The sequence below is a fragment of the Periophthalmus magnuspinnatus genome, chromosome 1 (assembly GCF_009829125.3).
Source record: "Periophthalmus magnuspinnatus isolate fPerMag1 chromosome 1, fPerMag1.2.pri, whole genome shotgun sequence".
Taxonomy (NCBI): domain Eukaryota; kingdom Metazoa; phylum Chordata; class Actinopteri; order Gobiiformes; family Gobiidae; genus Periophthalmus; species Periophthalmus magnuspinnatus.
Window position 1 is genome coordinate 248,948 of NC_047126.1, and position 16,834 is coordinate 265,781.

The 16,834-nt window shown below is 52.1% G+C and overlaps 1 protein-coding gene across 1 annotated transcript in view; it reads left to right on the top strand.

Annotated features, from left to right (window-relative positions):
• Positions 1 to 2,495: 2,495 nt before the first annotated feature.
• LOC117378294 (echinoderm microtubule-associated protein-like 6) overlaps positions 2,496 to 16,834 on the top strand; it is a 32,641-nt gene continuing 18,302 nt past the window's right edge. The window contains exons 1-21 of the mRNA XM_055222304.1: positions 2,496 to 2,692; positions 3,056 to 3,215; positions 3,306 to 3,404; positions 3,545 to 3,613; positions 3,757 to 3,936; positions 4,485 to 4,620; positions 5,037 to 5,238; positions 5,573 to 5,710; positions 6,397 to 6,528; positions 7,660 to 7,817; positions 8,363 to 8,572; positions 9,234 to 9,401; positions 10,953 to 11,175; positions 11,468 to 11,654; positions 12,529 to 12,634; positions 12,939 to 13,032; positions 15,115 to 15,215; positions 15,315 to 15,514; positions 15,991 to 16,102; positions 16,189 to 16,316; positions 16,520 to 16,661. Coding sequence (XP_055078279.1) covers positions 2,496 to 2,692; positions 3,056 to 3,215; positions 3,306 to 3,404; positions 3,545 to 3,613; positions 3,757 to 3,936; positions 4,485 to 4,620; positions 5,037 to 5,238; positions 5,573 to 5,710; positions 6,397 to 6,528; positions 7,660 to 7,817; positions 8,363 to 8,572; positions 9,234 to 9,401; positions 10,953 to 11,175; positions 11,468 to 11,654; positions 12,529 to 12,634; positions 12,939 to 13,032; positions 15,115 to 15,215; positions 15,315 to 15,514; positions 15,991 to 16,102; positions 16,189 to 16,316; positions 16,520 to 16,661 — 3,142 coding nt within the window. The remainder of the gene's footprint in view (positions 2,693 to 3,055; positions 3,216 to 3,305; positions 3,405 to 3,544; positions 3,614 to 3,756; positions 3,937 to 4,484; positions 4,621 to 5,036; positions 5,239 to 5,572; positions 5,711 to 6,396; positions 6,529 to 7,659; positions 7,818 to 8,362; positions 8,573 to 9,233; positions 9,402 to 10,952; positions 11,176 to 11,467; positions 11,655 to 12,528; positions 12,635 to 12,938; positions 13,033 to 15,114; positions 15,216 to 15,314; positions 15,515 to 15,990; positions 16,103 to 16,188; positions 16,317 to 16,519; positions 16,662 to 16,834) is intronic.

Genomic DNA, 16,834 nt, shown 5'->3' on the forward strand with positions numbered 1-16,834 from the left:
CTCAAAGGTCTGATGGTCTTAAAATGTCATTTCTTCAGGAGATATGCAGTTACACAGCCACATTTTTACATCTAGGCTAATGCACATGGAATATTTGTAACTTGAACAAGTAATAAACACAGAAACAGTGAATTAACAAGTTAAAAAAGTAGTTAGATTTATTTTACATCCGGCCCTTTGAAGGCAGATATTTTGCTGATGTGGCCCCTGGTGAAAATATGTTTGACACCCCCGCTCTAGAAGTTATATTTTTTTCTTCAGGTAATTTAAAAAAAACTGGTTGTGAACTACATTTCCCACAATGCACCGCGGTGTGAAGAGGAAGTGTAGATCTGAGCTTCAAAATAAAAGCACAGACTCCACACAGGCCCTGAACAGTGAGTGTGGACCCTGCTTTGTCCTTAAAGACAAAAGAGACAGTGTCCTGACCACAGCTGGACACACAGATGATGCTTTTTTTAATCCTTTTTTAAATCCTTTTTAAATCATAAACTGTCTTTGTGCTTTTGCTCTGGTGAAATGCCCGGATGTCCTCCCGTGTCTCTCTTGACCCGTAAATCCCGTTAAATCCCGTTAAATCCCGGCGGTTCTGCGGGTCTTTGCTGGGGCGGGTCGGGGAGAGGAGCAGGACCGGGAGCAGGACCGGGGAGAGGAGCAGGTGTGAGCCGGAGAACAGCGCCTCTGTGCCGGCCTGGAGCTGCAGGAGGAGTCGGTCTGTGGAGGGACCGCGGGGGCCGTGCTCATTGTGGCCGCGTTTGGACGCTCTTCAGCGGGGACAGTGTGAGGGTTTGACCGGGAGCAGACGGAGGATCTCAGGGTTTAAACACATCTCTATTTAAACGGAAAATTTCACCGTTTCAGATCCTGTGACCTTCACGTGCGCGTGTTTCAGTAGAATCACATCAGTACCACGTGACCAGGAGCACGTGACTGAGCATCTCCAGCGCGTTCACACTGGACCCGGAGAAGAGCCGCATTAAACCAGAGCTCAAGTACAGGATATACAGGATATACACAGAATACACGGGAAATATACAGGATATACAGGATATACACAGAATACACAGGAAATATACAGGATATACACGGGAAATATACAGGATAAACACAGGATATACAGGATATACACAGAATACACAGGAAATATACAGGAAATACACAGGATATACACACAGGATATACAGGAGAAGAGCTAAAGTATAGAACCTGTGACCCTCTGGAGCCTGGGCAGCCTCTGTGTCTCCAGGAAACATAAACATAGAGTTTATATAAATGACGTTAAAGCAGCGTCATATATTTTGATGTGAATCACAAAGTAGATTATTTTTAGCTCATTTTGTGACTAAAGTTGTAAAGTTGTAAAGTACAGGAGGCTAAAGTTAAAATAATAAGAAAAGGGACAAATATAAATCTGTAGCCTGTCACCATCATCACTGTGTGGACTTACCGCTCACTGTGTGGACTTACCGCTCACTGTGTGTGGACTTACCGCTCACTGTGTGTGGACTTACCACTCACTGTGTGTGGACTTACCGCTCAGTGTGTGGACTTACCGCTCACTGTGTGTGGACTTACCGCTCACTGTGTGTGGACTTACCGCTCACAGTGTGGACTTACCGCTCACAGTGTGGACTTACCGCTCACAGTGTGGACTTACCGCTCAGTGTGTGGTTTATCAAAAGGGCTAAAGTTTCTGTTTTTAAAAAGAACCGAAACTGAAATTAAAATCAGGCTGAGAACTGTTCTTTTGATATTTTTTATTAGACTAAAATTTTAGACTAAACAAAGTTGTGACATGTTGTTAAAAGCTCACAGTGCCCCCTATCGACTGTGAGAGGAACTGTGTCTGGGCCAAAGATTCACAAAGTGCTGGTCACGTTTATACTGTGGTCATAAAGTGTTTCTACCTCCAGCTGTGCTCAGGGGTCAAAGGTCACAGGTCAGGGCTGTGCTCAGGGGTCAGGGCTGTGCTCAGGGGCCAAAGGTCACAGGTCAGGGCTGTGCTCAGGGGCCAAAGGTCAGGGGTCAGGGCTGTGCTCAGGGGCCAAAGGTCAGGGGTTAAGGCTGTGTTCAGGGGCCAAAGGTCAGGGGTTAAGGCTGTGATTCATATTTTTCATATTTGTAGTTCTGTTGTTTCCAGTCTCTCAGGCTCTTTTTAAACTTTGACCTTTCAGCAGTTCCGTCTGAGGATATTGGAGTGAAGGATTGTGGGAAATGTAGGTCGAGCTCTTCTTTAAAAAGACTCTTTGAACCTGAGGAGATTTGTTGCGTTTGAAGAAAAGTTTTTAACAAATTTTTTAAAGACATTGCCTCATCTGAGCTGATCTGAAGATCCTGGTCTGGAGAATCGGTTAACAATATTATTATTAATAATAATAATAATATTAATAATAATATTATTATTAATAAAGTAATATATTCAAGTCTCTCTGGCTCGTCAGGATAAATCTCCCTGAGTTTAATATTCTGTAGTCCGTGTACTTCTGCCCTGAGACATGTGTGATAAGACCGCCCCCCGCGGTCGCCTGCATCTGGAGTGGGTGTACGGTTACCGTGGACACCAGTGTCGGAATAACCTGTTCTACAGCGCCGCCAAAGAGCTCGTGTACTTCACTGCCGCTGTGGGCGTGGTCTACAACCCGCGAGAGCACACGCAACGCTTCTACCACGGCCACACGGACGACATCATCAGGTAAGACCCGCCCTAAAACATGTGACATCATCAGGTAAGACCCCACCCCTCAGAGTCAGATACACAAGTCTTCAGAGTCACACAAGTCCTCCGAGTCACACAAGTCCTCCGAGTCACTCGAGTCCTCCGAGTCACTCGAGTCCTCCGAGTCACTCGAGTCCTCCGAGTCACTCGAGTCCTCCGAGTCACTCGAGTCCGAGTCACATAGACCTTTTGTGCTGTAGACGAGCTCCAATCATAAACTTTTAAAAATGTTATTGGTAAAAATACATTTTAGACAAACAGCTCCAGTGTGCTTCCTGAAGGTGGCGCTGTTGTTTACATGTTTTAAACTGGATTAAATATTCTGCTGTCATTTGTCAGTTTGGCGCTGCACCCGGACCGCGTCCTCGTGGCGTCGGGGCAGGTGGGGGCGGAGTCTTTCGTCTGTGTGTGGGATTCTTACTCCACCTCCACCGTCTCCATCCTCCAGGGGGCGCACAGTCATGGTGTGTCCGGCCTGGCTTTCAGCGCCGATGGGCAGGTGAGGAAGAACTCTAGTCCTAGTCCTGGTTTAGTCCTGGTTTAGTCCTGGTTTAGTCCTGGTCCTGGTTTGACTCAGTCTCTGTTGCAGCGGTTGGTCTCTGTGGGTCTGGACTCTAAAAACACAGTCTGTGTTTGGGACTGGAGACGAGGACGATCCCTGGTCTCAGCCTCGGGACACTCGGACCGGGTGAGTCCTCCCGGGTCTGGACCTGGTCCGGACCTGGTCTGGACCTGGTCTGGACCTGGTCTGGACCTGGTCTGGACCTGGTCTGGACCTGATCGGGTCTGTTTTGGTCCTGTTTATTTCTGACCTTTTTTTCTCCTCAGATCTTTGACGTGAGCTGGGACCCTGTTCAGCCCGACCGACTCGTCACCTGTGGAGTCAAACACATCAAGGTACGGAAGGGCATCTGGCACACGGGGAGGGCATCTGGCACACGGGGAGGGCATCTGGCACACGGGGAGGGCATCTGGCACACGGGGAGGGCATCTGGCACAATCTGACACACGGGGAGGGCATCTGACTCTTTCTCTCTCAGTTCTGGAGCCTGTGTGGGACGTCCCTTTCGTTCCGGAGGGGCGTCTTTGGAAAGGTCCCGGAGCAGACGGTTTTGTCCCTGGCGCTCAGAGATGACATCACGTACTCCGGCGCTCTGAGCGGAGACGTGCTGCTGTGGAGGGACGCCAGCGTGATCAGAACTGTCCCCAACGCCCACGCCGTGAGTCTGAACCGGGACTAGACCGGGACTGAACTGGGACTAGACCGGGACTGAACCGGGACCAGACCGGGACTGAACCGGAACTAGACCGGGACCAGACCGGGACTAGACCGGGACTAGACCAGGACTAGACCGGGACCAGACTGGGACTAGACCGGGACTAGACCAGGACTAGACCGGGACCAGACTGGGACCAGACCGGGACTGAACCGGGACCAGACCGGGACTAGACCGGGACTGAACCGGGACTAGACCAGGACTGAACCGGGACCAGACCGGGACCAGATCGGGACCAGACCGGGACTGAACCGGGACTAGACCGGGACTAGACAGGGACTGAACCGGGGTCTGAAGTGTAGATGGGTAGAGCTGAACAAAAGAAGAGAGGCAGCAGAGGCAACAAGCCCCTCGTCTGGGGCCCCTCCTCTGGGGCCCCTCCTCTGGGGCCCCTCCTCTGGGGCCCTGCTCCTGACAGGGACCTGGGTCTCTGATCCGGGCTCTAGTCCGGTCTCTGGTCTAATCCGGGTCTGGTCTCTGGTCCGGGTCAGGCGGGGATCTTCAGTTTTCAGGCGTCTGAGGACGGATTCTGCAGCGGAGGCAGAGACGGATGTGTCCGACTGTGGGACATGGACTTCAACCCCATCACCAGGATCAACCTGAGAGAGAGTCCCCAGGGCTACGCAGGTACCAAACTGGACTAAACTGGACTAAACTGGACTAAACCAGGACTAAACTGGACTAAACTGGACTAAACCAGGACTAAACTGGACTAAACTGGACTAAACCAGGACTAAACTGGACTAAACTGGACTAAACCAGGATTATGTGTTGGAGGACAGTTCTGTCCACATGTCTCCGTGTGTTGGGGGACAGTTCTGACCACATGTCTCCGTGTGTTGGGGGACAGTTCTGTCCACATGTCTCCGTGTGTTGGGGGACAGTTCTGTCCACATGTCTCCGTGTGTTGGGGACAGTTCTGACCACATGTCTCCGTGTGTTGGGGGACAGTTCTGTCCACATGTCTCCGTGTGTTGGAGGACAGTCCTGTCCACATGTCTCCGTGTGTTGGACAGTTCTGACCACATGTCTGGTGTCCTCAGGTCTCTCGGTGCGCTCCGTGTGCTGGAGGTCAGACAGAGTCCTCGCGGGGACTCAGGACGGGGAGATCTTTGAGGTCCAAGTTCGAGACCTGAACCGGCCCCTGGTCTTGGTCCAGGGCCACAGTGAGGCCGAGCTCTGGGCCCTGGACACTCATCCCAAACAACAGGTGGCCCTGACCGGCAGTGATGACCGCTCCCTCAGGTCAGTACAACACAGTGATGACCGCTCCCTCGGGTCAGTACAACACAGTGATGACCGCTCCCTCAGGTCAGTACAACACAGTGATGACCGCTCCCTCAGGTCAGTGCAGTGATGACCACAGACTCTTCAACTTGGCCGACCTCATTTTCTCCTGTCTTCCTCTCACACTCTCTCCTCTTTCATTTAAGCTTTTCTGACGTCTCTCTCTCTCCCTCTCTTCTCTCCCTCTCTTCTTTCTCTTCTCTCCCTCTCTTCTCCCTCTCTTCTTTCTCTCTCTCCCTCTCTTCTTTCTCTTCTCTCCCTCTCTTCTCCCTCTCTTCTTTCTCTCTCTCAGACTCTGGAGTTTGGTCGACCATCGTTTACTCGCTCGCTGTAACGTGGAGGAGGGCGTTCGAAGCGTGACCTTTCACCCCGACGGGTCGGTCCTGGCTCTGGGGCTGAAGGACGGCTCCTTCACCGTGCTCCGCGTCAGGTCTGAACCAGATGCCCTCCCACACGTTTGACCCAGATGCCCTCCCACACGCACACGTTTGACCCAGATGCCCTCCCACACATTTGACCCAGATGCCCTCCCAGGTGCAGTTTGTCTTTGGGGGACAGTGGCTCAGTGGTTGAGTGTTGGTCCCTAAACCTGAAGGTCAGAGGATCGAGTCTCGCTCAGACTCAGACCAAGTTCTGTTGTTGTGTCCTTGGGCAAGACACTTCACCCACATTGTAGTATGAAAGTGTGTGTGTGTGTGTGTGTGTGTGTGTGTGGGTGGGTGGGGGGGGGGGTGTGTGTGTGTGTGATGGTGGACATTGATAGATTGGCAGCCTCACTTCCATCAGTCTGCCCCAGGGCGGCTGTGGCTACAGTCTCTGACCATCACCAAGTGAAATGAATGAATAAGGACGAAAGAGTGAAGGTTTGAAAAACACATGAAGTGTAAGATTATTATTATTATTATTGTCTGTTTGTTTATTTGTTTGTGTGTGTTTATTTGTTTGTTTGTGTGTGTTTATTTGTTTGTTTGTGTGTTTATTTGTTTGTTTGTGTTTATTTGTTTGTGTGTGTTTATTTGTTTGTTTGTGTGTTTTTATTTGTTTGTGTGTGTTTATTTGTTTGTTTGTTTGTGTGTGTTTGTGTGTTTGTTTGTTTACTGTTGTTGTTGTTTCCAGGGACATGTCGGAGGTCGTGCACGTGAGGCAGCGCCGTGAGGTCATTCACGAGCTCAAGTTTTCTCCGGACGCCGCTCTTCTGGCCGTGGGCTGTAACGACGGCTGTGTGGACATTTACGCCACAGCACAAAGGTACAAGACGAGGAAATACCCCTGTGTAATACCCCACACAGGGAAATACCCCTGTGTAATACCCCACAGAGGGAAATACCCCTGTGGTAATACCCCACACAGGGAAATACCCCTGTGTAATACCCCACAGAGGGAAGTACCCCCTCTGTAATACCCCACAGAGGGAAATACCCCCTCTGTAATACCCCACAGAGGGAAATACCCCTGTGTAATACCCCACACAGGGAAATACCCCTGTGTAATACCCCACAGAGGGAAGTACCCCCTCTGTAATACCCCACAGAGGGAAATACCCCCTCTGTAATACCCCACAGAGGGAAATACCCCTGTGTAATACCCCACACAGGGAAATACCCCTGTGTAATACCCCACACAGGGAAATACCCCTGTGTAATACCCCACAGAGGGAAGTACCCCCTCTGTAATACCCCACAGAGGGAAATACCCCTGTGTAATACCCCACACAGGGAAATACCCCTGTGTAATACCCCACACAGGGAAATACCCCTGTGGTAATACCCCACACAGGGAAATACCCCTGTGTAATACCCCACAGAGGGAAGTACCCCCTCTGTAATACCCCACAGAGGGAAATACCCCCTCTGTAATACCCCACAGAGGGAAATACCCCTGTGTAATACCCCACACAGGGAAATACCCCTGTGTAATACCCCACAGAGGGAAGTACCCCCTCTGTAATACCCCACAGAGGGAAATACCCCCTCTGTAATACCCCACAGAGGGAAATACCCCTGTGTAATACCCCACACAGGGAAATACCCCTGTGTAATACCCCACACAGGGAAATACCCCTGTGTAATACCCCACAGAGGGAAGTACCCCCTCTGTAATACCCCACAGAGGGAAATACCCCTGTGTAATACCCCACACAGGGAAATACCCCTGTGTAATACCCCACACAGGGAAATACCCCTCTGTAATACCCCACACAGGGAAATACCCCTGTGTAATACCCCACACAGGGAAATACCCCTGTGTAATACCCCACACAGGGAAATACCCCTGTGTAATACCCCACACAAGGAAATACCCCTGTGTAATACCCCACAGAGGTAAGTACCCCTCTTTAATACCCCACAGAGGTAAATACCCCTCTTTATGGACCCTCAGGTATAAGAAGGTGGGTGAGTGCAGAGGAGCACCTGCAGGGTCAGCGGAGGCCGGAGGAACAGCTGCAGGGTGCATCTCTCACCTGGACTGGTCAGTGGACAGCAGAGTCCTCCTGACCAACGACGCGGCCGGAAACAGAGCCTTCTACAGGATGCCCGGTAAGGTTAAGGTTTAGCCCTGGTCTAGTCCTGGTTTGGTCCTGGTTTAGTCCTGGTTTAGTCCTGGTTTAGTCCTGGTTTAGTCCTGGTCTAGTCCTGGTCTAGTCCTGGTTTAGTCCTGGTTTAGTCCTGGTTTAGTCCTGGTTTAGTCCTGGTTTAGTCCTGGTCTAGTCCTGGTCTAGTCCTGGTTTAGCCCTGGTTTAGTCCTGGTTTAGTCCTGGTTTAGTCCTGGTCTAGTCCTGGTTTAGTCCTGGTTTAGTCCTGGTTTAGTCCTGGTTCAGTTCTGGTTTAGTCCTGGTTTAGTCCTGGTTTAGCCCTGGTTTAGTCCTGGTTTAGTCCTGGTCTAGTCCTGGTCTAGTCCTGGTTTAGTCCTGGTTTAGTCCTGGTCTAGTCCTGGTCTAGTCCTGGTTTAGTTCTGGTTTAGTCCTGGTCTAGTCCTGGTCTAGTCCTGGTCTAGTCCTGGTTTAGTCCTGGTCTAGTCCTGGTCTAGTCCTGGTTTAGTCCTGGTTTAGTCCTGGTCTAGACCTGGTCCTGGTCTGTTTCAGGGGGGAAGCCGGTGTCTCTGGACGACCTTCGGGGGGTGCAGTGGATGACCTGGACGGGGGTCGTGGGGTCAGAGGTCAACGGCATTTGGCCCAAATATGGCTCCGAGTCCAACGTAAACTCCGCCCACGCCAACCTGAGCTCCGCCGTGTTAGCCACCGCGCACGCTAACGGCCAAGTCCGGCTCTACCGCTTCCCCTGCAGCAGCAGAGGTCAGATGCCCTCCCAGGCTCCTCCCCCCTGTGTCAGATGCCCTCCCATCTGTATACTTGTATAAACACTGCAGTACTCTGTATACTTGTATAAATACTGCAGTACACTGTATACTTGTATAAATACTGCAGTACTCTGTATAATGTACAAATACTGCAGTACTCTGTATACTTGTATAAATACTGCAGTACTCTGTATAATGTACAAATGCTGCAATACTCTGTATACTTGTATAAACACTGCAGTACTCTGTATACTTGTATAAATACTGCAGTACACTGTATACTTGTATAAATACTGCAGTACTCTGTATAATGTACAAATACTGCAGTACTCTGTATACTTGTATAAATACTGCAGTACTCTGTATAATGTACAAATGCTGCAATACTCTGTATACTTGTATAAATACTGCAGTACTCTGTATACCTGTATAAACATTGCAGTACTCTATACTTGTATAAATACTGCAGTACTCTGTATAATGTACAAATGCTGCAATACTCTGTATACTTGTATAAATACTGCAGTACTCTGTATACCTGTATAAACATTGCAGTACTCTATACTTGTATAAATACTGCAGTACTCTGTATACCTGTATAAACACTGCAGTACTCTGTATAATGTACAAATACTGCAGTACTCTGGTGTTTTCAGGGGCACAGTTTAAGAAGTACTGCGGTCACTCGGCCCCGGTGACCTGTGTGCGCTGGAGCTCCGACCTGCAGTGGCTCCTGTCGACGGGCGGCGCCGACCACAGCCTGTTCCAGTGGAGGTTTGTGCCCGAGGGCGTGATGGGCGGAGCTCTGGAGCCGCTACTGCGAGGTACGAATACTGCAGTACTAGTACTACTGTCAGACCACCGCGGTACTACCACAGTACAACTACTTTTACTTCCACTGTAAATTATATTGATACTACAGATGATGTCATCCACATTCTGAGGCTAACCGGAGGCACTGCTCTGTCTGAGGCTAACCGGAGGCACTGCTCTGTCTGAGGCTAACCGGAGGCACTGCTCTGTCTGAGGCTAACCGGAGGCACTGCTCTGTCTGAGGCTTTGTTAAACTTTGATCTGAGTTTTATTTTAACACAATCTGACCTTAAACATGTGATGTGTTCTGTTCAAGTCCCTCAAATAACATCAGTCACAAGCTAGCATTAGCATTAGCACTAGCATTAGCATTAGCATTAGTACTAGCATTAGCCAACAGTGTTTCATTGAGTGACTTTCACCTTTTTGTGTAAAATCAAACTCTGGTCCGTGAGCTCAGAGTCGAGTCGTTTTAGAAAAGCTGCAGTTTTGTTTTTTATAAATGTAGATTTTTTTAGCGTCATGAAAAAAATCAAACTTTCCCTTTACACGAGAAATAATTAAACGACCTGAGGCAAAGAGCGTCAACAAACACGACCTGAGGCAAAGAACGTCAACAAACACGACCTGAGACGAACACGACCTGATACAAACACGACCTGAGACAAACACGACCTGAGACGAACACGACCTGAGACGAACACGACCTGAGACGAACACGACCTGAGACGAACACGACCTGAGACGAACACGACCTGAGACGAACACGACCTGAGATGAACACAGCGAGATACTGCTCAGTCACTGCTCAGGACAAAGATAAATGTTTAAATACAGAATGTGAACGTTTAAGTTTGTGGTTTTACTCAGAGCAGGTCTGCACCTCTGACCCTCCACCAGGTGGAGCTACACCACAGGGTCTACACCTCAGACTGACCCTCTGACTCTTCTGACCCTTTGTCTGTTCTGACCCTTTGTGTGTTCTGACCCTCTGACTGTTCTGACCCTCCTGATCTTCTGACCCTTTGATTGTTCTGCCCCTCCTGATCTTCTGACCCTTTGACTCTTCTGCCCCTCCTGATCTTCTGACCCTTTGACTCTTCTGCCCCTCCTGATCTTCTGACCCTTTGACTCTTCTGACCCTCCTGATCTTCTGCCCCTCCTGATCTTCTGACCCTTTGACTCTTCTGCCCCTCCTGATCTTCTGACCCTTTGACTCTTCTGACCCTCCTGATCTTCTGACCCTGCTGATCTTCTGACCCTGTTGATCTTCTGACCCTGCTGATCTTCTGACCCTGCTGATCTTCTGACCCTCCTGATCTTCTGACCCTTTGACTCTTCTGCCCCTCCTGATCTTCTGACCCTTTGACTCTTCTGACCCTCCTGATCTTCTGACCCTGTTGATCTTCTGACCCTCCTGATCTTCTGACCCTGTTGATCTTCTGACCCTGTTGATCTTCTGACCCTGTTGATCTTCTGACCCTGCTGATCTTCTGACCCTGTTGATCTTCTGACCCTGTTGATCTTCTGACCCTCCTGATCTTCTGACCCTGTCTGTCCAGAGGGCTGTGCAGACTCAAACAGTGGGGAGTCTGATTCTGACCAGTCGGACGTCCCGGAGCTGGACTCAGAGGTGGAACAGGAGGCTCAGAGCGAATACCAGCGACAGGTGTACAAGCAGGACCTGCCCCACCCGCCCCACCCGCCCCACCCGCCCCACCCGCCCCACGGCTCCACCCACCAACAACCACCACCCTCAGGACTCCGCCTCAACTTCGTCCACGGGTAAGTCACATGTCTCTGTGTGTGATAGGGACACTTCACATGTCTCTCTGTGTGTGACAGGGACACTTCACCTGTCTCTGTGTGACAGGGACACTTCACATGTCTCTGTGTGTGATAGGGACACTTCACCTGTCTCTGTGTGACAGGGACACTTCACATGTCTCTGTGTGTGATAGGGACACTTCACCTGTCTCTGTGTGACAGGGACACTTCACATGTCTCTGTGTGTGATAGGGACACTTCACCTGTCTCTGTGTGACAGGGACACTTCACATGTCTCTCTGTGTCTCAGGTTCCGTGGCTGGGACACTCGCACATGTCTCGTCTCCTGTGTGTCGGGTGCTCTCGTGTTCCCCGCGGGGGCGCTCTGTGTCCTCTACGATCGTGTGAGACATTCTCAGAGGTTTTATCTGGGACACAGTGACGACGTCCTGAGTCTGACACTGCACCCGACCAAAGACCTGATCGCCTCGGGACAGGTGAGTCCAGCAGGGGGCGCCAGGAGCGTGGGGGCGGGGCTTATGCTGCCGTCACATGACACGTTTAGAAGTGTGAAGTATCGAAGTAAATACAGACGATAAACGATAATATTGAAACTCAGCGCGGGACGGGCGGGTGAGGGGGGCGGGTGAGGGGGACGGGCGGGTGAGGGGGGCGGATGAGGGGGACGGGTGAGGGGGACGGGCGGGTGAGGGGGGCGGATGAGGGGGACGGGTGAGGGGGACGGGCGGGTGAGGGGGACGGGCGGATGAGGGGGACAGGTGAGGGTGGGTGAGGGGGGCAGGTGAGGGGGGCGGGTGAGGGTGGGTGAGGGGGGCGGGTGAGGGGGACGGGTGAGGGGGACGGGTGAGGGTGGGTGAGGGGGGCGGGTGAGTGGACGGGTGAGGGGGACGGGTGAGGGGGGCGGGTGAGGGGGGCTCCTCTGCCTCAGGAAACAAAGGAGCGAGGAGGAGGTGAATGTGAATCGTTTATAAAAGTTTAAAACCCGAGGAATCTGCTCAGAGAAACTCACTTTTCTGATTCACACACAAGACACATCTGTCCTTCTGTGACACTGTCCCTGTCGCTGTCCCTGTCTCTGTCTCTGTCCCTGTCTCTGTCCCTGTCTCTGTCCCTGTCTCTGTCTCTGCCCCTGTCTCTGCCCCTGTCTCTGTCTCTGCCCCTGTCTCTGTCCCTGTCTCTGTCTCTGTCCCTGTCTCTGCACCTGTCTCTGTCCCTGTCTCTGCCCCTGTCTCTGTCCCTGTCTCTGCACCTGTCTCTGTCCATGTCCCTGTCTCTGTCCCTGTCCCTGTCTCTGTCCCTGTCCCTGTCTCTGTCCCTGTCTCTGTCTCTGTCCCTGTCCCTGTCTGTCAGGTGGGACGAGATGCAGAGATTCACATTTGGGACGTCCAGACTATGAAGTGTGTGTCTCTGCTACGAGGACAACACGGGACAGGAGTCTGCTCCCTGGACTTTACAGGTGAGGAGGAGGAGGAGAGGAGGAGGAGGAGAGGAGGAGGAGGAGGAGGAGGAGAGGAGGAGGAAGAGGAGGAGGAGGAAGAGGATGAGGATGAGGATGAGGAGAGGAGGAAGAGGAGGAGGAGAGGAGGAGGAGAGGAGGAGGAGAGGAGGAGGAGGAGAGGAAGAGGAGGAGGAGGAGAGAAGGAGGAGGAGGAGGAGGAGGAAAGGAGGAGGAGGAGAGGAGGAGGAGGAGAGAAGGAGGAGGAGGAGAGAGTCAGAGTAAAGGGTCAGACTGAACACCTGAATGGTCTGTGTCTCCTCAGCTGATGGGAGGAGCCTGGTCTCTGTGGGACTGGACGAGTCGCACTGCATCATGGTCTGGGACTGGAGGAGAGGAGACGCCCTCGCCAAGGCCAGGTGACCATGAGGCCGGTCAGGAGACTAGACCCGGTTTAGTCCTGGTTTAGACCCGGTTTAGTCCCGGTTTAGACCCGGTTTAGACCTGGTTTAGACCTGGTTTAGTCTCGGTTTAGACCCGGTTTAGTCCTGGTTTAGACCCGGTTTAGTCCCGGTTTAGTCCTGGTTTAGACCCGGTTTAGACCTGGTTTAGACCTGGTTTAGTCCCGGTTTAGACCCGGTTTAGTCCCGGTTTAGACCCGGTTTAGTCCCGGTTTAGACCCGGTTTAGTCCCGGTTTAGTCCCGGTTTAGACCTGGTTTAGTCCCGGTTTAGTCCCGGTTTAGTCCCGGTTTAGACCCGGTTTAGTCCCTGTATAGACCCGGTTTAGACCCGGTTTAGACCCGGTTTAGTCCCGGTTTAGTCCCGGTTTAGTCCCGGTTTAGACCCGGTTTAGTCCCGGTTTAGACCCGGTTTAGTCCCGGTTTAGACCCGGTTTAGACCCGGTTTAGACCCGGTTTAGTCCCGGTTTAGTCCCGGTTTAGACCCGGTTTAGACCCGGTTTAGTCCCGGTTTAGCCCCGGTTTAGACCCGGTTTAGTCCCGGTTTAGTCCCTGTTTAGACCCGGTTTAGACCCGGTTTAGACCCGGTTTAGTCCCGGTTTAGTCCCGGTTTAGACCCGGTTTAGACCCGGTTTAGTCCCGGTTTAGTCCCGGTTTAGTCCCGGTTTAGACCCGGTTTAGACCCGGTTTAGTCCCGGTTTAGTCCCGGTTTAGACCCGGTTTAGACCCGGTTTAGTCCCGGTTTAGACCCGGTTTAGACCCGGTTTAGACCCGGTTTAGTCCCGGTTTAGTCCCGGTTTAGACCCGGTTTAGTCCCTGTATAGACCCGGTTTAGTCCCGGTTTAGTCCCGGTTTAGACCCGGTTTAGACCCGGTTTAGTCCCGGTTTAGACCCGGTTTAGACCCGGTTTAGACCCGGTTTAGTCCCGGTTTAGTCCCGGTTTAGACCCGGTTTAGTCCCGGTTTAGTCCCGGTTTAGACCCGGTTTAGTCCCGGTTTAGTCCCGGTTTAGACCCGGTTTAGACCCGGTTTAGTCCCGGTTTAGACCCGGTTTAGTCCCGGTTTAGTCCCGGTTTAGACCCGGTTTAGACCCGGTTTAGACCCGGTTTAGTCCCGGTTTAGACCCGGTTTAGACCCGGTTTAGACCCGGTTTAGTCCCGGTTTAGACCCGGTTTAGACCCGGTTTAGACCCGGTTTAGTCCCGGTTTAGACCCGGTTTAGACCCGGTTTAGTCCCGGTTTAGTCCCGGTTTAGTCCCGGTTTAGACCCGGTTTAGTCCCGGTTTAGACCCGGTTTAGACCCGGTTTAGACCCGGTTTAGACCCGGTTTAGACCCGGTTTAGTCCCGGTTTAGTCCCGGTTTAGTCCCGGTTTAGACCCGGTTTAGACCCGGTTTAGACCCGGTTTAGTCCCGGTTTAGTCCCCGTTTAGTCCCGGTTTAGTCCCGGTTTAGACCCGGTTTAGACCCGGTTTAGACCCGGTTTAGTCCCGGTTTAGTCCCTGTATAGACCCGGTTTAGTCCCGGTTTAGACCCGGTTTAGACCCGGTTTAGTCCCGGTTTAGTCCCGGTTTAGACCCGGTTTAGACCCGGTTTAGACCCGGTTTAGTCCCGGTTTAGACCCGGTTTAGACCCGGTTTAGTCCCGGTTTAGTCCCGGTTTAGACCCGGTTTAGTCCCGGTTTAGTCCCGGTTTAGACCCGGTTTAGTCCCGGTTTAGTCCCTGTATAGACCCGGTTTAGTCCCGGTTTAGACCCGGTTTAGACCCGGTTTAGTCCCGGTTTAGTCCCGGTTTAGACCCGGTTTAGTCCCGGTTTAGACCCGGTTTAGACCCGGTTTAGTCCCGGTTTAGTCCCTGTATAGACCCGGTTTAGTCCCGGTTTAGACCCGGTTTAGACCCGGTTTAGTCCCGGTTTAGACCCGGTTTAGACCCGGTTTAGTCCCGGTTTAGTCCCGGTTTAGTCCTGGTTTAGACCCGGTTTAGTCCCGGTTTAGACCCGGTTTAGTCCCGGTTTAGTCCATGTCCATACATGTTCCTGTGCTGCAGAGGTCACAAAGATAAAGTCCTGGTGGTGAAGTCCAACCCGTTCAGAACCGACAAACTGGTCTCAGCCGGAACCAAGCACATCAAGTTCTGGCAGCACTTTGGTAAGTCCTCTTTTAGTCCTGGTTTAGTCCTCTTTTAGTCCTGAGTTAGTCCTGAGTTAGTCCTGGTTTAGTCCTGGTTCAGTCCTGTGTCTGTTGCAGGTGGGGGTCTGACCTCTCGGCGGGGCATCTGGGGTTCTCGGAGGACAGAGACCCTCATGGCTCTGGTCTTTGGTCCGGCCGAGGATTTAGTCTTTTCTGGGTCCAGCTCCGGAGACGTGTTTCTGTGGAAAGACACGAGACTCACCAAGACCTTCAAGACCCACGATGGACCCGTGTTCAGCATCTGCTCCCTGGACCAGGTCTGGACCAGGACTAGACCAGGACTAGACCAGGACTGAACCAAGACCAAACCAGGACTAGACCAGGACTAAACCAGGACTAAACCAGGACTGAACCAAGACCAAACCAGGACTAGACCAGGACTGAACCAGGACTGAACCAGGACTGAACCAGGACTGAACCAGGACTGAACCAAGACCAAACCAGGACTAGACCAGGACTGATCCAGGACTGAACCAGGACTGAACCAAGACCAAACCAGGACTAGACCAGGACTAAACCAGGACTAGACCAGGACTGAATGAAGACCAAACCAGGACTAGACCAGGACTAGACTAGGACTGAACCAGGACTGAACCAGGACTGAACCAAGACCAAACCAGGACTAGACCAGGACTAGACCAGGACTAAACCAGGACTAGACCAGGACTAGACCAGGACTGAACCAGGACTGAATCGAGACCAAACCAGGACCAAACTCCCTTCTCTGTCTCAGGGTTTCGTGAGTGGAGGGAAAGATGGCGTTGTTGAACTTTGGGACGAAAAGTTTGAACGTTGCCTCAAGAGCTTCGCCATCAAGAGGTCGTCCCTGTGCCCCGCCTCCAAAGGTCAGTCCTGGTTTGTTGTTTCTCTCGAGGTTTAGCTCCGGTTCAGTTTTAGCTCTGGTTCAGATACTGGTTCTCGTGTGTCTCAGGTTTGCTGTTGGAGGATAATCCGTCCATTCGCTCCATCGCTTTAGGACACGGCCTCATTTTTGTCGGGACCAAAAACGGCGAGATTTTAGAGATTGACAAAACGGGAGCAATCACACTCCTGGTGCAGGTCTGTACAGCTGAAAGGTTTCCGCTCCTCAGGGACACACGGAGGGGGAGGTGTGGGGTCTGTACAGCTGAAAGGTTTCTGCTCCTCAGGGCCACACGGACGGGGAGGTGTGGGGTCTGTACAGCTGAAAGGTTTCTGCTCCTCAGGGCCACACGGACGGGGAGGTGTGGGGTCTGTACAGCTGAAAGGTTTCTGCTCCTCAGGGCCATATGGAGGGGGAGGTGTGGGGTTTGGCTGCTCACCCGCTGTTGCCCATCTGCGCCACGGTCAGTGACGACAAAACGCTCAGAATATGGGAACTGTCAACCAATCATAGGATGGTCGCCGTGCGCAAACTCAAGAAAGGTCTGCTCCTCTGACCCTCTCCTCTGACCCTCTCCTCTGCTCCTCTGACCCTCCCCCCTGACCCTCCCCTCTGCTCCTCTGCCCCTCCCCTCTGCTCCTCTGACCCTCCCCTCTGCCCCTCCCCTCTGCTCCTCTGACCCTCCCCTCTGCCCCTCTCCTCTGCTCCTCTGACC